At 45.8% G+C, this 26,874-nt stretch overlaps 1 protein-coding gene across 1 annotated transcript in view; it reads left to right on the forward strand.

Moving 5' to 3' along the window:
* The first annotated feature begins 499 nt into the window (after window positions 1-499).
* The window catches only part of LOC144783924 (extracellular calcium-sensing receptor-like), a 135,973-nt gene continuing 109,598 nt past the window's right edge, over window positions 500-26,874 (forward strand). The window contains exon 1 of the mRNA XM_078662659.1: window positions 500-757. Coding sequence (XP_078518785.1) covers window positions 500-757 — 258 coding nt within the window. The remainder of the gene's footprint in view (window positions 758-26,874) is intronic.

Here is a 26,874-nt window from a genome sequence, read left to right on the forward strand (position 1 = left end):
AAAGATTTACCTACATCGGGCCCCAAAAGTGGTAAGTTTAGGATTTTGTCTTAAGTAAGTTCTGTGAATCGGGCCCAAAGTCTCTTAGACTGTCTCTTGGAAAAGCTCAACAACATGTTTAGACAGCCTCTGAAACATGTGGTTTACAATTATATTGGTCCACACTGCATAAAATAAAGTGTATGCAATAGTCCGGACACCATCTACATGAGAGCTTTTTTCATTTTAATTTCATATATATATATAGATGATTTACGTTTATTGCCTTGCAAATGCTTATCAGAACGTTTTGTTAAATAAAAATGCAAACCTTCAATTTCTTTGGAAACTGCCTATAATTCTTTTCCATTTCGCCAGACATAATACTTCATGTGAAATCAACATTTAACCTCTATTCATTTTTAGCAGTCAGATTTTGACAACAATCTCAATTCATGTTTGTTTACTTTTCCTTTGCACCTTCAGAATTTCTGTTGACTTCTATCAAGCCGTCCTGGCCATGGTCTTTGCCACCAAAGAAGTCAATGAAAATAAACAACTTTTACCCAAAACAACCCTTGGTTTTCAGATATTTGACTCTTGTCATTCAGAAGCTGGGACCATCGAAGTGGCGCAGTGGCTGCTCTCAGGAAGGAACAAGAGTACCCCAAACTACAGCTGTAGCTCGTCACCCAAGGTGGCTGCCTTCATCGGAGATAGTCCTTCATCAGGAGCTGTGTCTATGGCCAGAGTCCTTGGGGTCAACAGGATCCCTCAGGTATGAGTCAAGTCTCGAATTTACTAGTACATTTACCACAACACCACATGAAACATAAGTTTGGCAATAGTCCTCGAAGGAGCTGAATATTAGAACATATGTGTTGACATGCAACCCGTAGTCAGGTATTTATATAATTGTGTCCAGCTATCCTAAGGGACAATTTTTAGGTCTAGCCTAAAGACAGTTTTAGCTTACTGCAGTTGAAAGAACTACTGTGTACAATACCCTTAGCAGGCTGTGGGTGTGCCCATTGCTCATGATTAGTTGGTGTTCTTGTCTATCACATTTGCATTTCCTATTTCAATGGCTTTTCTTCGCCTTTTTAGGTTGAGCCTAGGCAGCACGCATGCGCTATCTGGAAGACTTGATGTAATCAGTACACGAAGGGCAATCCCGCCTGCTGCTTGCCATTGGTTCACATCTGTGTTGCTCTTCTTTATTAGCTTCCTATTGGCTGATATATCAGCTCCATTTTCTGGGAAGGGGCACTAGCCAACTACAGTTCACTTACTCTGTAGGTCTTTATGTGTTTGAGTCAGGGACTATTTCTTTAATTTTATACTTTAATGTTTTAAGTTTGTGCTTTAATGCTTACTTAATTCACTTTTATGCATATGGGTGCTGCTCGTAATTTAAGCACATCGCCCGCTTACATGAGTTGTGCTTTAATGTTTTTCTAATTCACTTTCATGCACACGGATGCTGTCCTTACTTTAAGCATGGCACCGTCTTTCATTTTATGTTTTATCTCTGTTATTCGTTAAGTAATAGCACCAGGCTTACTTTAAGCATGGTGCTTGCTTTCATGTATTTTTTTGTTCACTTTATGTGCACGGTCGATGCACTTTGTTTGGGCTCAGAACATGTATGTGGACAGCTGTGGCGCATACTTTAAGCACGGCGTCCTCTTTCATTTTTAAAAAAATTGCTATGGCGGCCTGTGATGCTTTCCAGTTGGTGCACTTGCATTTTGCAGTAGGAGCTGGATGCTTTCTACCAGGTAATAGCTGGTCTTTCACCCCACCAACGTCCGCCCTGGTGTTGGAATAGAATTGGGAGAGGCCCACAACAAACAGCATCATGAAGGGTTGGATCCCCGCTGACCATTGTGTTGGGGTGAAGGCCTAGCAGATGAGGCCCACAGGGATTACGCTCGAGATCAGACTGCTGGAAGTACTTTTTTTTTAAGTTCAAGAAAAGTTTATTCAAGCAATTAAGATAAAAAATATACAGAGTATAAAAATAATAGGTATACAAGGAACATACAGTTTAGCTGTTCAAATTGGCATTAAAGGAGTCAATAATGGGTAATAAAATAATACGCAAAGATAATCAATAATTGGTAAATACATATTAAGTGAATACATAAAAAATAATTTAGTAAAATAAAGTTTAATTATAATCACAGAGAAAAAAGATGACAATCTAGAGGAAGTCATGGAGGTTTGGCAACTTCTTGTTGTAAGGGGGTTTGAGACAAAGATCGACTGGCATGCATATCAATGAATGTTGTGACCGGATCCCATAATACTTTTCGTTTTGGGGCGATTAATAGGGTAAACAAATGTTGTATCTAACATGTGATTATAGCAGCCTGCATACCACCATGCTTGGTATGATAATTTGGTAAAATCCTTCCAATGTTTAGTTATTTGCTGAAAGGCTAATGCTAATGCTATTAGCAAATCTATTATTCTTATGTTAAAAGTGCAATGATCCCAAATGGGGAAACGCTACCTAAGAAAATATGAGAAATAGAAAAAGGGTGATTGGAGGAAAAAATAGTGTTAATTTGAGACCATATTTGAACCCAAAATGTATGTACTGGTGTACATGTAAAAAGCATGTGGAATAAGTCTGCACCTGGTGAGGAGCAAGTCCAACAAGTTTCTGAAATGTCTGAATGTCTTTCGCTTAGAACAAGAGGTGATAATAAAAGTCTGTTATTAATAATTAATAAAAAAAAAGTGTCTGTGTGGTATTTGCAGCCCGTGATGATTTGCGTAGTTTTAACCATAAGGTATCCCATAATTCTGTAGACCAGGAATCACCCAATTCGTCTTCCCATGTAGTTTCTGTGTTAGTTTTAGCACGGGGTTTTGGCGAGGCGTGAAGAAGATTGTAAATCTTGAAAGCTTTAGCACCATGGAGTAATAAGGGTCGCAGTGCTGAAGTGTTAGAAGGTTCAGGACATGAAAGAGGGGGAGAAGTAGTGTGAGTGTTGTAAGCAAGTTGAATTGCATGTGTTAACAAAGAAAATTGAATATGAAAGATAGGAGGGAATTGAAACAAAGCAGCAGCAAGAGAGTAAGAAATAATTTGATCCTGGTGAAACAATTGGTGTACCCAAATAAGACCCCGTTGTCTCCAAGATTTCCAGAAAATCGGTTTATTATTTATTAAAATGGAGGTATTATGCCAAATCGGTTGTTCGAGAAAAGAAGATATAAGAGGAGAAGGGAGGATCTTGGAAGTGTATTTGAGAATAGGACTAGATATGGATTGTGGTTTGCGAGAAAAAGAGAGATATTCTTTGAAAGAAAAAGGAGATATAAACGATTGTTCTAAGGTAGTCCAAATGGGAACAGGCATAGAGGAGTCTGATAACCATTTTGATGCATGATTTAATAAAAAGGATTTATGATATAGGGGAAAATTTGGAAAATTTACCCCTCCTTCTGTTTTTGGGCGAATTAATTTAAAGATAGACATGCGTGACTTTTTGTTACCCCATAGGAAGGCAGATAGAATGGAGTTAATTTTCTTGAAGTATTTTGAAGGGATAGAAAGTGGGATATTAGAGATTGTGTACACAATTATGGGTGAAAGCATCATTTTAATCGTGTCCAATCTACCCCACCACGATAAATATAAGCGGTGCCATTTTGAGGTTAAGGTGGTAATTTTTTGTATGCAGTCTTCCATACATCGGGTACCTGTGCCTGGGATGGAGGCTGTGAAATGAAGACCTAAATATTTATTAGAATTAGAATTCCATGTAAAACCCGAGTTGGTAAAGTCAGCTTTATAGGTATATTTAGTAAGGGGTAGGATTTCCCACCTATCTACATTTAATTTAAACCCGGAGACTTGCGCAAAAGAATTCACTTCATGTAGAAAAGCCGGAAGGGATGATTGAGGTTGGGATAAAAATAGTAAAACATCGTCAGCATATGCCGCCATTTTGACAGTAGTCTGGTGGAAATTGAAACCATGAATTGCATCATTCTGATGGATCCACAATAAGAAAGGTTCTAGGGCCAAATTAAATAAAAAAGGAGCTAGTGGGCAACCCTGCCTTACCCCCTCTACCAAGGGAGAAATATGAAGAGACACCTCCATTTGCTGATATTGCTGCTCTTGGATGGGAGTATAGGAGAGAGATTAAGGTAGAAATTTTTGGTCCAAAACCAAACCATTTTAATGTATGAAAGAGATACGGCTATTCAACCCTATCAAATGCTTTTTCTGCATCCAAAGCTATGGCTGCAAGAGAGTGGGAGGAATGCGAAGTCTTAGAAAGAATGTAAAAAAACCAATCTAGTGTTATCTGTAAGCAATCTGCCTTTAACGAAACCAGATTGTTATTTTCCTAATTGTTCAGGTAAGTGAGCATCCAAACGAAGGGCAAGAGCTTTTGAATTTTTTTTATAATCAATATTAACCAATGAGATGGGCCGATAATTTTTGCTAAATTGCGGATCCTTACCTGGTTTAAGGATAGTGCAAATAAGAGCGTCCAAAAAGGAACCAGATGAAGTACCAGATTTCAGAAATGTGGATAATAGAGTATGTAATTTGGGAATAATTAAATTTGAGAAGTGGGAAAAAATTCTACTGTGAATCCATCTGGACCCAGAGCCTTCTCCTTTTTGAGAGTCTTTAGTGCTAGAAGAAGTTCTTTTTGTGAAAGGTCTGACTCCAGCGAGGAAAGATCCGGAAGGCTATCAGAAGGATCCCAGATAGTAGAAAAAAAATGGGAGATAGATTGATCCGAAGAGACAGTTTCAGAAGAGTACAATGATTTATAAAATTTAAGAAATTCAGCTAGAATCTCATCATCTTTATGTTTCAGTGAGCGGTCATGACCATAAATAGAATTTATGTTAAGTTTGTTTTGTTTCACCTTTAGATAATTAGCCAATAGTTTTCCAGCTTTATTCTGACCACCATAAAATTCAGCACTAGATCTTAACAAGAAATTAGATGCGTTGTTTGTGAAATTTTTATTACATTGAAATTTACCATTGATTAGTTCAGTTAAGAATTCCTTTGATTTAGAGGTGTAATATGAGTGTTTCAATTGTTTAATTTTAGATAAAAGGTCATTAGTCATTTGTTGCGCTTTTTTCCGTTTTCGAGAAACGAATCTAAGGATAAAGTCTCTAGCAGATGCTTTGAAAGCATCCCAAACTACAGGAAAAGAAATATTGTCAGATTTATTTAACAGGAAGTATTCGTTAAAAGAAGAGGTAAAAGAAGAGACAAAATCTGAGTCCAGAAGGAGGGAATTATTAAAAAGCCATTTTCGGTTGAGAGGGGATTTCTGTAATATGTCCACATGTATGGTAATCGGAACATGATCTGATATTAAAATAGACCCAATATCAGCAGCAGTAAGGGCTTGGGAAAGGTGATGTGAGATGAAAAAGTAATCTAATCGTGATTGGGTTTGATGAGGGGGTGAGTAGAATGAATATTCCCGTAAAGTGGGATTGCAAAGTCTCCATGCATCAATAAGTTTGTATTGAGCAATGAGTTGTGTAAATGATTTGTGAGATTTGTGGGGAATATATGCAGTGGAAGAATGTCTATCCAAAAAAGGGTCAAAAACTTCATTACAATCGCCTGATAGGATGAAGTTATCTTCAAAATGCTGAGTGATGTGTGCGGCTAAAGTGGTCCAGAAAGAGGCATCCCCAATAGCAGAGGCATACATGTTCAAGAGGGAAAAGAGACAGTGTCTACTACAAATTTAACCAGAACCCATCTTCCTAGTTGATCAGTGCAATTCTTAGTATTTTAACAGAAAGGGATTTCCGGAATAAAATCATGACACCATTGCGTTTACCATCGCCTGGGGAGAAGAAAACCTCACCTACCCAGCCCCTTATCAACTTGGCAGATTCTTCAGATGATAAATGGGATTCTTGTAGACAAGCAATATCTGCATTAAGTTTAGCAAAGTGAGTTAAAACTCTTTGTCTCTTAATAGGTGAATGTAAACCTCTAACATTCCAAGATACAATTTTTAAGGGCATATGAAAAAGTCATAAAAAATCAACAAGAGCCAAATAAAGTATATCCATAGATAACAAGAATTTACATCTACAACCAGCCAACTGTATGAAATTGAAAATAATTGAAAATGAGAGAAAAAGAACATGAGAAAAAAGAGAGAAGAAAAGTAGGAAACCAACAAGGGAGAATGGTTAAGATCAGAAATAACTTGTAAGAAATTTGAGAAGAAAGAGAAGCAAGGAAGAAAAAGGAAGACAGGATAAGATAAAATAATGAGAAGAATAGAGAACTTACATGACATCCAAACATACAAAGGGTGGGAGGATGGAGGCCACATAGACCAATGACGGGTCCAAGGCTCAGGAGGGAGGGCGGGGGAAAGAAGACGGTCCCAACGAATTCCAGAAACATAAGGAAGGGAGATGACATGTAGGAAGGGAACCTGTAAGATGGGAAGAAAATAAACAATGCTTAACAACATTAGTATGCTAAGAAACACATTGAGAATACATCATGAAGCAATTCTTATGACTGTCAGTTATAAACATCAAACTTTGAAACAAACAAAGTCATAAAGATAACCGCAAATAGAGATCACTTAGAACTTGATGTAGAAGCAGTATCCATTGTGTCAACATTGTGAGAATATAGAGAACTCTTTAGTTTTAATGGGTTATCATAGGTCGTGGTTTTGTTATTGAAAGTCACTTTGAATAGGCAAGGATGAAACAAACCAAAGCGAGCTCCCATGGAGCGTAATTGCGGTCGAAGGGATAGAAACTCCTTGCGACGGTCTGCAGTTGGTTTAGCATAATCCTGTGAGAAGAAAAGAGAATTTCCTAACCAGGTAATTTTATTCATGGCTCTGGTAGCTGAGAGAACTTTAAGCAGATCAGTGTATTCCAGAAATTATATGATGATACCCCTCGTTTTTTTGACAGGAGAAGCCGACAGTGCAGTGGGAGGAGGGCCAAGTCGATGCGCTCTTTGTATATTGAGAGTAAAACTCTCTGGTAGTTGAAGAAGTTTTGGTAGGAAAGATTTGAAAAATGCAATGGGGTCGGAACCTTCTGAGCCTTCGGGAAGACCATAAATGCGTAGGATTTTCCTTCTGCTTCTATTTTCCAAGTTTTCAATTTGCTTATGGAGAGCTGAGACTTGTGCACATAATGGGTCAACCTTGCCAACAGAAGAGTTGAGAGAAACAACATTTTGTTCCAGTAGGGTAACACGTTCATCGACATTTGACCACTTCTCAGAGAGCATTTGGAGTGTGGCTTTAGTTTCTTCCATAAAAAGGCGGAGAGCCCTGATTTAATCTAATAAAATATCCATTGTAGCCGAGGTAGACTGTTTGGGAGGAGAGTGAGGGGTCTTTTTTAACCTTTTGATGGAGCCCCTGCCCGTACATGACGCTGACGTAGTCGAAGATGTAGATGAACTCTTAGGTGAGATTTCAGGGGAATCATCCATTGTGAGACACTCATAACGAGAGGTCGTGTGAATTAGGAATTTACGCGGGGAGGAAGACAATTTATGTAAATCCCTAGACGTTCTTCCCATAGAGCAGGTGCGCAAACCAAAGAGTATAAAGCAAAATTCTTCGGGGTACAGTACACTCCCACTTGAGTAACAAGGCAGTCAATTAGCAAATCAAGAAAATACAGCTAGTATAGAAGATACTGTAAACATGTAAGGATTGAAGCAACAAAGGTCATATACTCAAACTATGACAAAAGTACCATAGGTATAGAGTTAGTGAATTCAAATATATATGAATCATATAATTCTGACAGGAAAAAAAGAACAGAATTGTAGATATATAACCAAACATTGTAGACACGAATATCATGAGTGAATAAGACGTTACTGCAGTAATTATAATGAGAAATATATGAAATAGAGGTCAAGACAGCAATACATTAAATAACTGATAACAGTTGGATAGAAAACACCAGTATGTTGAGAGACAATTATGCAAAATAGTAGAATACAGCGTCTCATAAAAGTGAAGTAAGCCACTTTATGAAGTGTTTGTAGACATGAAAACCAGAAGAGAAGGCATTAGAATGCTTGTGACAAGAGTGCATAATTTCAACATTGTAGGAGAGTAGTTAACATTAGTGAGTAGCAGATGTTATACATTTTTGCCGTGTGAGAGATTCAGCAGCGTTATATAATGACGAAAGGAGGTTGCGTCAAAGCTGCAGCAAAGTCAGCTGTCATTGTGAAGCAAAATGGCTGTAAAATATAGTTTCAGTCACAGCGCCGTTTGGACTAAATATGAGGGGGAAAAGCAGAGTGGAGCACTTCAGGTGCATTAAAACAGTAAAAATGAGGCTTGAAACACACATACGCGAAGAGCAGGAACCGCGTTGGAGAATGACTCCGTCAGCGGTATCGAAGAAATGGCGGCTGCGCTCCTCAGGAGCCGTACGCGCCACTCACTTTTAGAAGAATTCCATTGAGGACGCTGCAAGAATGTTCTGAAAAGGAGCCCGTCAAGTCATCAGGGCTTCCCTCAGCATTTCCCACGTTCCTTCATCAAACTAAATGGAAAGGAGCTCCGTCGGGTCCGCTGTTGTCCCCGCCATCCGGGAGAGCTAAAAGGATGCCGCCAGCCGGCCCCCCCGCTAGAAGTACTTGAAGATGCTCCTGTAATAGATTTTTAGTACAACGGCAGACTGCATACGCAGGTAAACTTGTCCATGCTCAATAATAAGTAACAACCACAGAGAATGTGTAAGTGCACTCACATGGTGGCATCCATTATTTAGTGTGCACTAAGAATTTCTGTTGCTTAAAAATGGCCTTGTTTATATTATTTACTTTAGATCATGTGGAACAAGCTACATATATATAGCCAATATTGCTCATCTCTGGAAGTGGTCAATGCTAGCTAGAGAGATGATAGTTCAGAGTTTGCATCCAATAATAGTCAATGCAATAGAAAAACTAAAATGCAAGCCCAAAGGCTCATGGGAGAGCAATAGGACACCATGCTTAACTAAAAAAATTAAATTAGGGAAAGGTGCTAAAGTTTTTCTGAGGAACCCAACGCCTTTGCTACCAAATGCTGAGCATAATGCATACCTATACTAATTAGTCTTGATTCCACCTCATGCCTTTTTCTTGTACCACCACACTCTTGCTTTCATTTTATCTAACTTTTTCAGACTTCCTATTTGGTAAGCCTTTTCCTGTCGTTCTCTTCTACCTGTTTCCCTTTTCCCTTTCCTTTCTTTCTTTCTTTCTTTCTTTCTTTCTTTCTTTCTTTCTTTCTTTCTTTCTTTCTTTCTTTCTTTCTTTCTTTCTTTCTTTCTTTCTTTCTTTCTTTCCTTCTTTCTTAAATAGGTTCTGGTCTCCAAAAAGGATTGCCAGTGACCAGCACTTGCATAAATTAAGCATTAATGAGAAAGGAAAATCAGGCAAAAATGTACACCACACCAAGTTTGGAAAAATGATACTGCATTTTTCCGAATCCTTTTATGCTGATTTTCACAATAATCATTCAAAAATGTATGTTGCACATTTTGGAAATATGGAATTTAAGCCTAATAAAACAATTCCTCTATCCTGCTATTTAACACAGGCAAGCCTCCAATCCGACCCGGTTGCCTGCGCACAAGGTCACAAAACAAAGACCCAGAACTAGTGATCAATTCCAGGAGGTAAAACATTCAGACCACTTGAGGAAGATTCTGGCGTCTAGGGCGGTGCCGGCTCCTCCACAGTGGCGGCTCCTCCATATTGGCGGAGGAGCGTCACCCCACTCACTGGCTCACTGCCAATAAATGAAAAATAAAATACCATTTTAATTTTAATTTTCCGCCTTTGAGCCAGCTTGCGAAGGGAGGGGTGGGGCATTGGGAGGAGAAGTGGGACATGCACTCCACTCCCTAAGTGTGCATATGTGTTTTGGCCGACCAAAACACACATGCACACTTAGGGGCAGATATACGAGGAAGTGCAGCAGCACAGCAATGCATGCCCTTTGGCTGCACCATGCTGCAGCACTTCCGAAGGACAGAAATGCGAAATATTTACAATATTATGGGGTATTCATATGACCCCCCTGCGCTGGTGCCCAAATTGCAGCCATTCGCCAGTCCAAGCACCCTTGCACCATGGTGCAAGGATGCCTGCGTCATGGGGAGAGTGTTTTTGTGCAGGAAGGGGGACCTTCCTGCACAAAAACGACAGGCATTTTCCTCTTTGAGTGCGAGATGTAGAATGTAGCACGTATTGAAAGAGGAAAAAACAAGGAGAAATGAAAACATTTCTCCTCGTTGCGCCTCGTTACCCCACCCCTAGGGTGGTGTAGCATACAGATTCATTTCCATATTTACGATTCCTCGTAAATCTGGAAATGTGTTTGGTTCCATGGGTGTTGCGTGGGAACACCCACAGCAACACCCATGGAACGCCCCTTTTACGCAAAGTGCTGCATGTAAAGGGGCTGTATTTACAAGGTAGCTTTTCCTGTCCTTGTAAATTTGGAGAAGTAACATGCGCCACCTGTACATCACAAAAGGTGACATACGCAAGGGGCTTGTAAAGCTGCCCCTTAGGTTTTCTTCAGCCCGACTGGATTGAGTAGCCTTGCTGGAGAAACCCCACAGACTCCCTGGTCTGAGCAGAGCATCTTTCCTGCCTGCTCAAACCAATCCTGGGCTGCTCTGCAGCACGGGATTGGATGGGAGTCAGTGGCCCTAGTGCTTGCTGGGACCAGGAAGGACGAGACCAAGCACGACATGGGAGGCAGTACGTTTTTATTTCAGAATTATTTTTATTATAATCCTCTGCACGCTCCCTCCTCCCACTCCACCACCTCTTCATTGTGGTGGTGGCGACTAGTCTAGGGCTGAAGGTGATGCCTGTTAGAATTGGGATTTCTGGTTGGCTAGGATTTTTGCCTAAGCCAGGCAGAAACCACCACTCTAGTCAGGGCAAGGGAGTCACACACCGAAGATAACCCCTGCTCACCCACTTGGTAGTTTGGCACAAGCAGCCAGGCTTATCCTAGAGACAATGTGTTTGCGCAACATACACACACAGCAGCAACACACTAAGCACACCACAAAAGAAACTCCAAACAATAGCCTTTGTATTATCCAAAACACATTGGATTATAACCACACATATACTCTGTGCCAACTGGCACCAGGTAGTAATTTACAGGGGATTATATACATTACAGGGCCAATCGGGCCACTGTCAGGACCATTAGAATATACAGGTAAACCACAACCAGCAACTACTGGTATTACCATAAACCCTATTAGGTATTAGCATCAGCAGGTCATCTCAGTGGGCACACATTACCAACATATCATAAGGCATTATGCACACACATTAGGCAAAATCACGTTATGCATCCATCTTATGGGGCATAAGAAAAGTATCAGCAGTAGTACAGTGCCTCACGACTGCACCTCCTGCCCCTCTCAGCCATAAATACATTTCCTATAATGCCCCCATGTCCCCAGGAGTCCACTAGCCCCCAAATGGCAGGCCCAGCACCTCTGCGCTCTCTACTCGGACTGTGTAGTAATCTGGGTAAGGTTTCCTCCTCCACCCTGGCTCATGCGGGGGGGATGTGTGGAGGTTCACCCCGAGCTTTCCAGCTCACAATGAGGCTTCTGCCCCCAAAATGCCCCTTCTGGCACGAGGACGCCAAATTGGCCCTCTATGTACTCCAGGGGCGAGGTGCCATTCACCCTTCTCTCTTCCTGTTGCGTTGTGGGGAAAAGGCAGCTGCCCGCGATCGTGCGGTGCAGCTGTGGTCAGGCCAGACACGTGGAGCAACTTCTTCCAGTGGCCTCTGTCGAGGTCCTGCCCTGGTGGCTCTCCCAGGGGCTGTCCACCTTCTCGTGGTGAACAACAGCAGTCGGGCATGGAGTGAAGCCTCCTTTGGCCCTGCCTACCTCCAGGCATCCGTCGCCTGACTTGAGCTCCTCTCTCTTCTGTTAGTGTGGGCGGACATGCGAGGCTCTCCTTGTCATCACGGGAGCCCTGCCTACCACCAGGCTGCTACTCTGCCTGGCTTCCATGGCAACATCCCCACAAGGCTTCCTTGGGGCTGGGCTCCGTCCTTGGTTAGGAGGTCCGCCTGACTTCCGATTCTTCGGCTGCTCGGAGCGAGGTCTCCGCAACTTCTCGGTTTGGGGAAGGCTGCCCAACGCCCACAGCACAAGCCTCGCAGCCTGGGGCTACGTAACAGAGAGACCCGGTTGCCGACCCTCATCTCATGCAAAAGGCAGACAATGCAGGGTGGGCTTCTGCTCCGATATTCGCAGCACAGAGGGGAATCCCTTATGCTGGGTTTCCCTGCAAATGCTGATCCAGCACAGCGCTGCCAGCCTCACGATCCCTGGGGCTCTTCTTACGCCTTTTGGAGTTCTCCTTGCGCTGAGTGCGCTTCTCAGGAATCTTAAGCCAAAATCTTCAGGAGCAGAGCTGGACACAGGCAGGCCAGCATGTAGGGAACCCCAGGAAGCAGCAGCTGGGTCCTAGGGTGGTTCCTCCTGTTGCCCAGCAGTCCTTCGCCCCAGCACAGGTACCAGCAAGCACCCCCAAAGCAGTACACTTTTTAAGGGGTCACAGCCCCAATATTTATAGGACATTTTCCCTTGTTCTGCCCTTGGCACAAAGCTTTGGGAACAAGTCTTAACTGGTTCTGGTGGTAGTGGAGCAAATTGTGTATAGTGCTCACACCCTCCTTTGTCAGGTGGGGGCTCGGTCCTCAGACATACCACAGGGGGGCTGAGCCAGCATTCATCTAGGCAGGCGTAGACTGATTCAGGATCAGGGGATTACTCCTACCACTACTCCAGATGCAGATCTCCTATTCAGTCTAGCGCCGACTCACCCTGCCCTTCCTGGAGCCACACACCTCACCAGCCCCTGTCACTCTTGAGCCAGACATGCAATACATATCAGGCAGGCAGACACATAACACACAGAATTGCCAACTTCTAAAAGTGGCATTTCTAAAATAGTGATAATAAATCTGCGCACACCATTGCTCAGCATTTATTATTACTATCCCAAACATAACAAACTTGACCACGCTGCTCCTCTCATATCAGGAATTACCACTGAATCACATAACGGGGAATCCCCAATGCATTCCTAATGGAGGGCAGCCTCACAGCAGTGAAAAATCAAAATGGCTGTGTGTCACTACCAGGACATGTCAGACACTTAATGTACATGTCCTACCTTTTACCTACAATGCACCCTGCCCATAGGGCTAGCTAGGGCCTACCTTAGGGGTGACTGACATGTAGTAAAAGGGGGGGGTCACAGATGTGGCGCACACTTTAGGTGTCACGTCAGAGCGGCAGTAACACTGCGCGCACAGTCCCTGCAATGGCAGAGGCCTGAGACAGGTTTGAAAGGTCTTGGTGGGTGGCACAATCAGTGCTGCAGGCCCACCAGTAGCATTTAATTTCCTGGCCCTTGGTATCTGAGATACTACTGAACAAGGGACTGACAGGTAAATTAAATACGCCAAACAGGTGTAGACCAATTCTATCATGTTTACCACAGAGAGCACAAACACTTTACACTGGACAGCAGTGGTAAAGTGCCCAGAGTCCTAAAACCACCAACACCATGTCAGAAAATAGGCTAGGAGAAAGGCAAAAAGTTCAGGAATGACCCTGCAAAAAGGGCTAAGTCTAACAATGCCACTTGTGTTTATTGTGCTGATTCCCGATCCTATGAGAGAGTCTGAAAGTGCTGATAGCTGTCGAATAGTTATGATACGAAGCAAAAGCCATTTCAATGTCACACCATGTTGAATGTAATTTTCTACAGAGCATTCTTCAATAACAGACGAGGGTCCCTGAGTACAGAATTACTAGGAGAGGGAGGCAGGGAGCGAAATAGAACGAGCACAAAACCTCTCCTAGAAAACACATTTAATACATGGGTAGTATATCCATTAACTTGTATATAACATCATTGTCCCACAACAATTTATTTGAAAAACATATTTCTTATTTATTTTTCAGACATTGAAAAATTATTCTCTTGAAATATATACAATGCACGTTAACATATTATAAACACAACCGCCCCATTCAACCTGACGCAACCAACCATCCTCACATGCATCCAAACAACCATACACAATAGCTCAGGATGATTTCAATGATCCTGGTGATGCCATAGACTTGTGCACATGAGCCTCCAAGTTAAGTTTCTGTCACTGGTGTCAATTTCTACTCAGCCCTATTTGACCCGTTATGGGTTTGCTGGTAAAAGGCCTGCAGTACCTAGGCACAATGTATGTTGCAAAATGCACTCTCCCACCGTGCCACAGTTACTCTCACCTGTTCACCCAATTAGATAAATAGAGCATGTGCTCGTCGAAACGGACTGCCAGTTAAGAGTGAAAAGATCAAACCAAGCGGCAGTAGATGGAGCGGCTTTGTGTATCAGTATAGATTTTAAAGATCTGATGCAACTGCAAAGAGCAACTTTGAATCTCACAATCAGGTTCTCTCTTCTGAAACTTGCTTTAGTAAGCAGATATCATCCTTTGGAAATTCACAAATGTTTACAAAGATGGGTCGGGTGCTTGGCTCTTATTTAAAAGGAGTGCTCAGATCTCGTATATTATTTTAAGCTGCTTTTTGTAAGCTCCAAAACAATGTTTAGCAATGGCCACCGAAAAGATCCTATTGAATGTTTATAAACTGTATTCCAAAAGTCTCTGACCTACCCTCTTCGTGGCATCCTCATGCAGACTGCTCGAGTAAATGACAGAAAGGTCAGCGTAGAAGTAGGTGTTTAATTATGGAAATACCATAAAACCCTCCTAAGCTGTTTATTCGAAGGAAGGTTGCGGTCTTTAAAATACATTAGATACCTAGGTGGCATTAAAACTGTGCTAGCCAGAATGTCTGCCAAACGGAGGGAAGAAGGAAAGCAAAAGCTCCATTTTGAGGGGGTGGGTTGTTGGTTAAGCTCCAAGACTGGAGATGAAGGCCCCCTCTCTCATCGGGATGGAGCTTGCCCTGACCGCCTTGTTCTTCCTTCACCTTGAAACTAGTGCTGTTTCCTATCGCATCTTGCCCGACCTCTTTGGATTCCCTCCTGGGCAGTGGGCACAAGGACAGGAAGCCTATTCCAGTGCTGTCTCACATCCACCTTACTTTTGCTACTAGTACCCTTCGTCTGGGCATGAGCAGGGACACAAGCATACTGTGCTGAAGAGCCCTGGAGTGTGTTGGGGGTATAATGACTTCAAGGCTACATACCTTTGATCAGAAGAGTGACACCGTTTAAAGTCACTTGCTCAGGTGGGAAACATCCTTTACAACGCAACTTTTACCACGCAGTGCCTTTACGACGCAACTTTTACAACGCAAACCATTACAACGCATTGCGCTGGGGGGCGCTCTAGGATAGGGAATAGATTTAATTTACTATCCAACACCTTCCCTAGTGTCCACGGGGACTGGAGTTGGAATAGTAAATTAAACTATTCACTATCCAGCACCCCAAAGCGCTATGCGTTGTAAAGGCATGCGTTGAAAAAAACGCGTTGTAAAGGCATGCGTGGTAAAAGCATGCGTTGGAATGTCATACATCCGCTCAGGTGCTCACTTTCTTACTTTTGGATGAAAGGATACAAGCGTTCGGAGGGGATGGGATTTCCCTTGCGGAGATTTTTTCTTGGGGCCTTGTAGGCATTGCAGTCATGTGCCCTTTGTGCTGTGGTTGAATTCACAGGGTAGTGCTGGGACACTGCAGAGCTATTAGAGGGCAGTGATGGGGGTAAGGAGAGCCCGAGGAGGAGGGTACTTGGGTGAGGAGTTACCTGCTGATGGTTGATGAATGATAAACATGGGGGGCAAGCACACACTTGCCGCAAGCCGCACCCGGTACTGGTCGGGCCTCTTCTGCAAATTGGGGGCTCAATTCAGATGTATTAGGACCTCAAACTGTTACTTGCATGCTGACCACTCCTTCTGCCAAACTTGAAATGCTGGGAACTTGAGGGGCTTGGAGGAGCCTTGAAGAAGCAATGGCACTGTGCTCAGTGTGCCTTCACAGAGTTCTTATGCTGCTGTGTCTGGCGAGCCTGTGTGATTACTGTTCAGGCAGAGTGTAAGGTGGGACCCAGAGGCCTCGGGTTCGAGGCCATTGGGCTGCAGAGCTGTAGCGTGACCGTTTTGCCGCGAGGCACTGTTCACCATGCTCTTTGCTGGGTGGTTCTGTGTGCTGGAGCAAGAACCGGAGCGAGAGGGGGGCTGAGCGACGAGAACTAACAGGGTGGTGGCTGGGGATTGTTACTGTTACCGAAGGCCTTACCCCCTCAGCAAGTCTCACTGCCCTGCTCCTGCTTCCCTTACGTCTCTCATGTGTCTCTCATCTTTCCAGAGCCCATTTCCTCTGTATTATCTTCGTTTAGCTTTAGTCTACAGTTTGCCCTCCAGCTGGCCACTTCCCGAAGACAGGTGGCCAAGTAGAGGTGGTTTGAGCTAGTGTCTGGGGAAATTGCCATGACTAACTGGATGTCGTCAGCATAGGAGACCAATAACAGCCAATAGGAGCGTGCAATTTGAGCCAGGGGGATGTAAATATAATTTAAAAAGAGTGGAGCTCAGGGCAGAGCCCTGGGGCATCCCACAGCTGAAAGGAAGGCTGTCAGAGTAGTAGGAATGATCTGGTACCTGGAAGGTTCCATTCTCCAGGAAAGCGGTATAGCCATTTCAGTGCCCTGCCTTCGATGCTTGCATTTCTATTCTCTGAATGAGTATGGCATGATCAACCGTGTCGCGGTGTACACTGCCAGCTAAGAGAATAATGTTTACAGAGCCTCCTTTGTCCAGTAGCCATCTCAGTTCTTCTACCACAGGCAGCAACACTGTTTCTATGTTGTGGTCTTAACCCCTTTTGGGTGAGGTTGAGGGCTTTGTTGGATTCAAGGAAAGCCAAGAGGTGTGTGGTAATCTGTTAATGACTTCTCCTTCATTTGTTATGCTTAGTATAGAACTGTAATATGTCATGTTAGAATGTTTAGTGAATGAAGTCATCGTATTCTATGTGAAGGTTTGGAAGTAAACTAAGTCAGTTATTCCAGACCTGACCTGATGGTTGATGGATGAGATTCCTTATGCATTAAACGTAGAAGAAGCTACCAACATGTCTTCGGTCTCTTGATTGAACCTACTTCAAGGCGTTTACTAACATGTTTTTCAGGGAGCTTAGATACTCCTGGTAACAGGGAGATAGGCCTGTATCAATCAATCAATCAATCACTGCATTTATATAGCGCGCTACTCACCCGGGAGGGTCTCAAGGCGCTGGGGGAAGGGGTGTGTTACTGCTCGAACAGCCAGGTCTTGAGTTGCTTCCTGAAGGAGAGATGGTCTTGGGTGCGTCGAAGGTGAGTGGGGAGGGAGTTCCAAGTCTTGGCTGCCAGGTAGGAGAAGGATCTTCCTCCGGCGGTGGTTCTGCGGATGCAAGGTACGGTGGCGAGTGCGTGGCTGGTAGATCGTAGCTGGCGCGTGGGCGTGTAGAAGGTCATTCGGTTATTGAGGTACTTGGGTCCCAGGTCGTGTAGGGCCTTGTGGCTGGGCTTCTATAGTAGTGGTTTAACTACAGTGTGCTTCCATTGGGCGGGACCTGCCCACTGAAAAGAGGCAGGTTTACAAGTCTAGCAAAATGGGGAAAATGCTTTCGAACCCTGGCCAAGGATATTGAGAGTGGCTGGGTCTAAGAAGAAGCATGACATTACTATTCTTAGAAAACCTGTGAGAAGGCTCATTGTGAGGATGGAGAAGGCTGAAAGGCTGCCTTCCAGTCGCTCTAGGCGGGACTTTCTAAATTGAGGATCATCCAGGTTTCGCAAATCAGAGAAGGAGCATGTGACCATTATCTTCTTTCAGCAGAAGTGTGCCAGGTTGTTACTGTGCTCCATAGAGGCTTCTGGAGTGGAACTGCCTCTTTTGGGCTCTGTGATAGCCCCAAGGGTCTGAAAGATCTCTTTAGGGAAGTTGGAATAGTTTTCAATCTTTGCCAAGCAGTAGAAAATTGTACTTCTTTGTAGAAGTTTCTAATACCTTTACTATATTTGGATTTGCTAGCCTCATCATAGAATTTTCTCCACCTCCTCAATAAATGACTGCACTCTTTTTTTTAAGGCCATTAGGTGGGGATTAAACCAGGGGGATTTGCTACCTTGCTAGCTACTCTTGTGGCTTTTTGCCAGTAAGACCGTATCTAGAGAGTTGTTGATCGACTTGTTGAACCTGCGGGTGGACAGGGTGATTTGGTCAGAGAGGTCAGGTATGATTGCATCCAGGGCAGTTGACCAATCCTTGAGGTTTAACCTAGGCCAGCATTGTTACATCCACCTGGCCGGTAGAGGGGTGATGGGGGAAGGGACAGATAGAGTGATGGTGAGTTGAAAGTGTTCTGACAAGGCTAGAGGAAGGGGACTTTGCACCTGTGTATTGGCAACGTTACAAAATACTAGATCAATTGTGTGACCTTTCTCATGAGTATGGCCCTCAACCAGTTACAGGTGTGCCTTTGGTGCACCTTCAATGCACCAGCGGCGTGCCAGCTGCGCACATGCACTGTGCATGTCCATGATGCAGCCTTCATTTAAGGAGGATATACCAGAACGACTAGAGTAAACCGTAAGATGGAGGCTCAAAGATTTGCAGTGTAGCATAAAAGTGTGCATGCTTCAGGAGTGCAAAATTCACTAATGATGCCTCAATCTCCAGATATGGTGCTTCCTAGGAATATATTTTGGGTTCCCATGTATTGGGAAGACCTACCATTTCCCCAACTCACCCCTTAGTAGTCTCTAAGGTGTAGACTTCTCTTATCCCCCTTTTCCAGGTACTATCTTGTGGCACCATTTACAGTGTTTTGAAGCAGGTGTTGCACCCAGGGTGATGCCCACTTCCCAGAGACAAACATGGTACCCTGCCTGCAGGCCAGGTCACTCCCCTCCTGCCGCACAGCTCCACCTGTGTGCCTGTGCCTCTACCCCCTGTGCTGCCTCTCCGCCGTCAGTTCCATCCTGCTGTCTCCGCTTTTGTGCCGCTTTTTGCCTGTATTTTGTGATTGTGTTATTGTAAGTAGTGTACTCTTCACTCTCTGCTCTCCTTTTCCCTTCCCCCGTTCTCGCCGCATTTCCCCGCTCCCCCTTATCTTCCTTCTGCATCCCTCGCTCCTTCCCGCCGCTGCTCCCCTGCGGCCCGCCCCCTCACTGTCCACTCGCCGCACCGCCCCTGCCTCCCAGCTGCTCCTCCCTCCCTCCCCGCCTTAAATGGCGGCCGCTGCGCGGCAGTGAGAGCGACCCCTGACCCTGCTTCCAGGCCAGGTCGCTCCCCTCCTGCCACACTGCTCCACCTGTGTGCCTGTGCCTCTCCCCCCTGTGCTGCCGCTCTGCCGTCAGTTCAATCCTGCTGCTGCCCCAGTGGGATAAGTGTCTCCACATTTGTGCCACTTTTGCCTGTATTTTGTGATTGTGTTATTGTAAGTATTGTACTCTTCTCTCTGCTCTCCTTTTTCCTTCCCCCGGTTCTCGCCGCATTTCCCCTTCCCCCTTCTCTTCCTTCTGCACCCCTCGCTCCTTCCCGCCGCTGCTCCCCTGCGCCCCCGCCCCCTCGCTGTCCACTCGCCGCCCTGCTCCCGCATCCCAGCTGCTCCACCCTCCCTCCCTGCCTTAAATGGTGGCCGCTGTGCGGCTGTGCGCAGCGGACGCGCCAAAGTCAAGCCCGTCTGCGCCCGTCCGCGCCCGGACCGCGCCCAGCGCCAGAACCCCTAGACCTGGCAACGGCCACGCCAACAGTCTCCACTATGACACCAGCACCCTCCATGCACTCAACATCGGCCGAAAACACACCTGTGTTCCAGAAAGCCCCGAAACGGACCCACGGACCCTTCTCCTGCCGCACCTGCAGCTTCACCTGCGACAGAACCACCAAACCTCCAAGGACTGGACCCAACCACCTCCGCTGCATACTCCTCAACACCCGCTCCGCACGCAAACATGCCTTCGAGCTCTGGGATCTGATCGACACCTCTGCCCCAGACGTGGCCTTCCTGACCAAGACCTGGTGGAACGACTCCTCGGCGCCCGCCATCACCATAGCCATCCCGGACAGTTATAAGATCACCTGCAGGGATCGCGCCAACGGAGTCGGAGGAGGAATAGCCACCGTCCACAAGTCCACCCTCAAGGTCACTAACCACGCAGATGACACCCTCAACACCGCCGAACACCTGCACTTCCAGATCCACACCGACCCCAACACCACCCTCAGAGGAACACTCGCCTACAGACCCCCCCGGACCCCGGGATCACTTCAGCGACTCCATCGCCGACCTCGCCAGCACCCACGCACTCGCCTCCACGGACTAAATCCTCCTCGGGGACCTGAACTTCCACCTTGAGAACAACAACAACGCCAACTCCAACACCCTGAACGACAACCTCAGCCTCAGACAACGCGTCACCGCACCCATCCACGCTGCCGGCCACAAGCTGGACCCCGTCTTCTCCACAGGCTCCCACATCACCTTCAACCACACCACCGAACTCCACTGGACCGACCACCGCTGCATTCATTTCACCTTCAAGAAACCAACCACACACCACCGCACCCAACAGCTACCTCGCCGCTGCTGGAGAAAAGTCACAGACGACCAGCTGGTCACCACCCTCGCCCAGAACCCACCCACCGACCCCACAAACCCAGACGAGGCAGCCCGCAACCTCAGACAGTGGATCGACGACTGCGCCAGCACCCTCGCCCCACTCAAGAAACCCTCCAACAACCATGCCAGCAAGAGAGCCACCTGGTTCACCGACGAGCTCCAGACCTCCAAATGCGGATGACGGAAACTGGAGAAAATATGGCTCCACGAACGCACACGGGACAACCACGCAGCCCACAAGGACGCCACACGCAGACATCACCACCTCATCAGACTAGCCAAGAGATCCTCCTCCAAAAACTGCCTGGACAACAATGCACACAACAGCAAAGAGCTCTTCAGCATTGTAAAGGAATTCTCCAACCCCAGCGCCAACACCAACGACTCAGTAGCCATCTTCTTCCACAGCTAGATCGCGGACATCCACGACAGCTTCAAGACCATGACCATCCCGACTACACCAGATGCCACCTCCCCGGGGTTCACCACCAGCGCCAACCGCCTGACCTCCTGGTCCAACATCAACGATGACGAGACACGCAAGGTCATGAACTCCATCCACTCAGGATCTCCGTCAGACACGTGCCTACACCACGTATTCAACAAAGCAGATGCAGCCATCGCACCCAACTACGTAAGGTCATCAACATCTCCCTAAAAACAGCGAGATTCCCGGATAGCTGGAAGCACGCTGAAATCAACGCCCTCCTCAAGAAGCCCAAGGCAAACCCCAAAGACCTCAAGAACTTCTGGCCCATCTTCCGGCTCCCATTCCCGGCAAAGGTCATCGAGAAAATCGTCAACATACAAATGGCCCGCCACCTGGAAGACAACAACATCCAAGAACCGTCCCAGTCCGGATTCAGACGCAACCACAGCACCAAGACAGCCCTCATCGCTGCCATAGACGACATCAGACACCAACTAGACAACGGCGAAACATCAGCCCTCATCGTCCTGGACCTGTCGGCCGCCTTCGACACGGTATGCCATCGCACTCTAAAGACATGCCTCCTAAAATCTGGAATCCAAGAGAAGGCCCTTGACTGGACCACGTCCTTCCTCTCAGGCAGAACCCAGAGAGTCCGTCTCCCACCCTTCCGATCCAAAGCCACCGACATCATCTGAGGCGTCCCCCTGGGCTCATCCCTCAGCCCGACGCTGTTCAACGTCTGCATGGACCCCTCGCACAAGTAGCCCCCCATCACGACCTCAACATCATCTCCTAAGCCGACGACACCCAGCTCCTCTCCCTCTCCCTCACATCCTCTCCCTCTCCCTCACCAAGGGACATCCTCTCCCTCACCAAGGACCCACACAACGCCAAAACCAACCTCCACGAGGGAATGAAGGCCGTCGCCAACTGGATGAGGAGCAGCCGTCTGAAGCTGAACTCGGACAAGACGGAGGTCCTCATCCACGGACCCACCCCCTCAGCCTGAGACAACTCCTGGTGGCCGACCACGATAGGCACAGCACCAACACCCACCGACCATGAACGCAACCTAGGATTCATCCTCGACTCCCCCCTCTCTATGTCTAAACAGGTCAACGCCGTCTCCTCCGCCTGCTACAACACCCTCCGCATGCTCCGCAGGATCTACAAGTGAATCCTGACCGAAACAAGAAGAACGGTGACACATGCCCTCGTCAGCAGCAAATTGGACTAAGGCAACGCACTCTGCGCAGGAATCCCAGCCAAACACCTATGTCGACTACAACGCATCCAAAACCCCTCCGCCCGGCTGATCGTCAACGTCCCCTGCCGCAGCCACATCACCCCCCACCTGAGAAAACTACACTGGCTCCCCGTCAACAAGAGGATCACCTTCAAGTTCCTCACCCACGCACACAAGGCACTCCACAACGCCGGACCAGCCTACCTGAACAACAGACTCGGCTTCCACACCCCCACACGCAAGCTCCGCTCCGACAGCCTCGCCCGCGCCACTGACCCCCATCCACGTACGACCCCCGCCGGCCGATCCTTCTCCTACCTCGCCACAAAGATCTGGAACACCCTCCCTACCCAAATACGGCAGACCCAGGACCTACTCGCCTTCAGAAGACTCCTCAATACCTGGCTCTTCGAGCAGTAGCATCAAGCTCCCTCCCCTCAGCACCTTGAGACCCTCACGGGTAAGTAGCGCGCTTTACAAATACTCTGATTGATTGATTGATTAATATTTTATCAGGTTCAGTGTTTGGGCTGATATTTATTGCACCTGATTAAATCTGACTCTGCTGAGGTCAGAGTTAATTTGTGATAAATAAAACATATTAGGAGGATAACATGAGGATGTTGGTGCTTACCACAAGAAAATCTGCAAGTCCTTGTAATTATGGGACATTTTTCTCTCAATACATTTTGGCAGGTTTGACCTGTTAAATTGTATCCCACTGAACCAGGGTAGTGAGGTGTTAGCCACCAAATTCATAATTAAAGTGTCTAATGTAAATTCGGTTGCGACACATACTTGAACTATCATTGTCATATTTAATGAGGGCCCAGGTGTACTGGTTTTACAGTAGTGTTCACTAGAACATTGGCAGATAAACTGTTTGCAATCACTTTTGTAGCATTTTTCATTAAGATACTCCCTCTCCTTGGATGATGACAAACATGCCTTGACAGGGAATGGTCAGGGCAAGATGAAATAGGGCTGTTGCCCATACATAATTCATAGAGAAACCACCCTCTCATTTTCTGCCTTTTCTCCTGCTCCTTATGTGTCCAGGCCCCAAAAACCTGAGCACATGTTTTTCCCGGTTAAAGCTGACTATCCTGTTTGAGGTAGAAAACGCTATCCCAATCTGGTTGGTTAGAATTATAAACTTTTGAGGTGCATTGGCTCTGGACAGCGGGTTGGCTTCTACATAATCTCCATTCACAACATATTTATGCTGGGGTTTCCTATCAACTTCCTGAATGCTTACACCACACTTATCTACGTCGGTCCTGCTGCGGTGCTTCCAGAAAGTGTAGCTAAGTGCTGCCAATTTCACTGTGACTGGGAACAACAGTGAAGGGCATGCTTAAGCTCTGCTGGTCTGACAAACAGATGATTCTGCTGAACATGTATGCATGCACGGATGCCACACTGGGCTAAATACGCTCAGAGATATGGATACCAAAACGGTTCCAATAACGTCAGGTCACGACTCGAGGTGGCTGCATCAAGAACCATCACTTACACGTGTAGGTCTTATTGCTTGATGCTCTTCTTTTATCTTGACCATGAGCACACTTTTATTGTTTTTGTCTCCTCTGACCCTGCACAGCTACACACCTTGCTTACCTGCGCTCTAGCTAGATGGACAAGGCTGTGAAACCTCACTGGTTTCAGTATGTGCTCTGTTGCTTGTGTTCTCTGACTCCATGGGGCAGATTTATGTCGGACTTGCGCCACGTTTATGCCGCTGTTGCGTCACGCAACGGCGCGGAAACGTGGCGCATCCCTGCGACCTATTTACAACGTGACGCATCTAGGCAGATGCGTCACGTTATAAAGGCCTGCGCCACATGAAACCTGCGTCAGGTTTCATGTGAGCGTTCTGTCGCAGGGTGGGCGTTCCCTCCTAGGAAAGCCCCGTAAAACTGACGCAGTGAAATCTACAAGATTTCACTGAGTCAGTTTTACGACGCTGCTGGGTCAAATCCTTACGCCTGCTTTAAGCAGGCGTAAGGAGTGATGCACCACGTTATGTATGGGTGGCCTCTGTACATTGCAGGAGTTGCCTCGCACTTGCGACGCTACTCCAGCAATGCGCCGCCCGTACACCACAAGATGCGTCACGCATCTGCCCTTCCTTGTACCATGGTGCGCCGCATTTTAAATGCGGCGCATCTGTGGTGCCGCAAGGAGGGAATTGCATGACGCATCAGTTCTGGCGCATCCCTGCTGATTTGCAGAGATGCACCAGAACTCATAAATCTGCCCCCATGTGTTTCCTTGGTCAGGCATCAGTCTGCCTCTCCATCATTGAGGTCCTCTCATAGGAAGTAGACAATTATAGACATAACTATGAACTCCTGGAGATTCAAACAGTTTTTTGAATCCACAGATCTAGAGACTCATGCACACTAAATGTATACTGGGAAACTAACCTCTTTATTTCGAAATTTTCAGTACTCCATGAAAATCTGTTTTTATTTTCCTATGCTACCCTTCCATTAACCCTTTCCGTTCTCCCGTCGGCCAACGGCCGACTGGAGCACTCCCTCCCTGGTGCTGTGAACGACCGTTGGCTGAAGCAGCCCCGCCCACGCTTTAAAACTACCGCCGCCGCTGTAAACAGGTTAATTTACACATAGCAACTGTATTTTGTTTTATTTTTATGAACCTAGTTTTGGTTGCTCATGTCAGTAAGATTACAAATGGTAATGATTTTGCAAACCTTGACAGAGGATAACCAGGTTTTGACAGCATAAGTGCAATCCTCTATATTACAACATTGTGTTTACAATCGTTTTGCTCGCACAAATTATATTTTCTTGTACAACCTATGGTCCCTGTGAGAAATTGGGTTGTTGGTTGAGTGGATTGAAAGCCTACTCCAGCAATAGCCACAATCCTTGTCAGGGTGAACCACAAACAGTCAGAAATTAACCACCTGTGTAAACCTCTGGTAGCTTAGCGCAAGCATTCAGACTTAACTTTGAGACAATGTGTAAGGCATTTATGCAGCACACAAACAGCAATAAAGTGGAAACACAACAAAAGTAAAAATCCCCACACCAATTAAAAAGAATAGAGTACATTTTAATAAAATATTTTACACCAAAATGATAAAAAAATGCTAGACTGGGGCAAAAATAAAAGTTAGGGCCAACCCCGATTGAGTACATGAACCGAATTGGGTCCAGTCTTAACATGTTTATTCAAAGAGAAGGGACAAGACGGGCTTTTTAGGAGGGTCCAGCGTTTGTGCCCGGGGAAGTAAGAACAAAGAAGGGTACGCAGTTCCCTGGGAGGGAAAAGGAGAGGTATGTTCTGAGAGACCAACCTAATCTAGTTAGAAGGGACCCAGAGAGCAAACTAAGAGTGACCAAGGGAAAAAGGGGGGGGGGATCCTCCCTTTTGGGACCTAAAACCCTCACACACCCAGCAAGCTAGGTGTCATGCTTCATCATATGGGTTTTTGCTCCTCGTCAAGCTGGCGGTGCAATGCCAGCAGGCCAAAGGACAGTCCTTTGAGTGTCCTTCTGCAGGTCCAGAAGTGAACTGAAGAGTGGGTCTGCAAGCCCTATTTTTAAACCTGGTGCCCACTTTGAAGTATAAGAAACTTCTAGAGTTTTCCACCCACAGAGGTATCTAGTATTCCCTGCCTCCCGGTCCCAGTTTCTGCATTGACAAATGGCTAGTGGAATTTCTTTGTGTGTCAGAGGAGGCAGTGCTTTTGAAATGCAAGCTGGGCTCCCTCTCTCTACTGCGTGGCGGTCTGGGAGAAATAGACAAAGGCCAACTGACAAATACACCTAGACATGTGACCCAGGAAATGGGCTGCAGGGATCAAATGGCTAAGACAAGATGCCAACTTTCTAAAAGCGGGATTTTCAGGATTATGATTTAAATCTGTCTTAACCATTAAAGAGAATTTTAAATTATAATTGCTTAGACACCAAACCTGACATACCTACCTCTGCCCAATCAAATATTATCACTTATTAAATGCAACAAGGTAACACAATATTATCCTAAGGGAGAGGTAGGCCTCATAGTAGTGAAAAACTAATTTGTCTCTTTATGACTACAGGGATATATAAAACTACATGCCCAACTTTTTAATTACAAAGCAAGCTGTCTAGGGCCTACCTGGAGGGTGACGTACATGTATTAAAATGAGAGTTTGAGGCTTGGCAAAGGGGTTATTTTGTCAAGTTGAATTGGCATTTTAAAATTGCATATAGGATGTAATGGCAGACCTTAGAAATGTTTAAAAAGATTACTTAAGATTTACACCTAAGTGCAGACTTACATATATCCAAGACTTCTCGATATAGGCAAATTGGGATTCCGAAAACTCAAGAAGTCCTGGTAGTCTTACTGAGACAGACAAGGATTGATATGTAGTGGTTTGTTAAGGAGCCTCCTGAATGTGTTCGGCAAAAGAAACCTATTTGATCTTTTGATGGCTTTGCAGTCATACCCCTAGGATTCTATGGTCTGTTT

This window comes from Lissotriton helveticus, chromosome 10 (assembly GCF_964261635.1).
Source record: "Lissotriton helveticus chromosome 10, aLisHel1.1, whole genome shotgun sequence".
In the NCBI taxonomy this organism is placed as follows: Eukaryota; Metazoa; Chordata; class Amphibia; order Caudata; family Salamandridae; genus Lissotriton; species Lissotriton helveticus.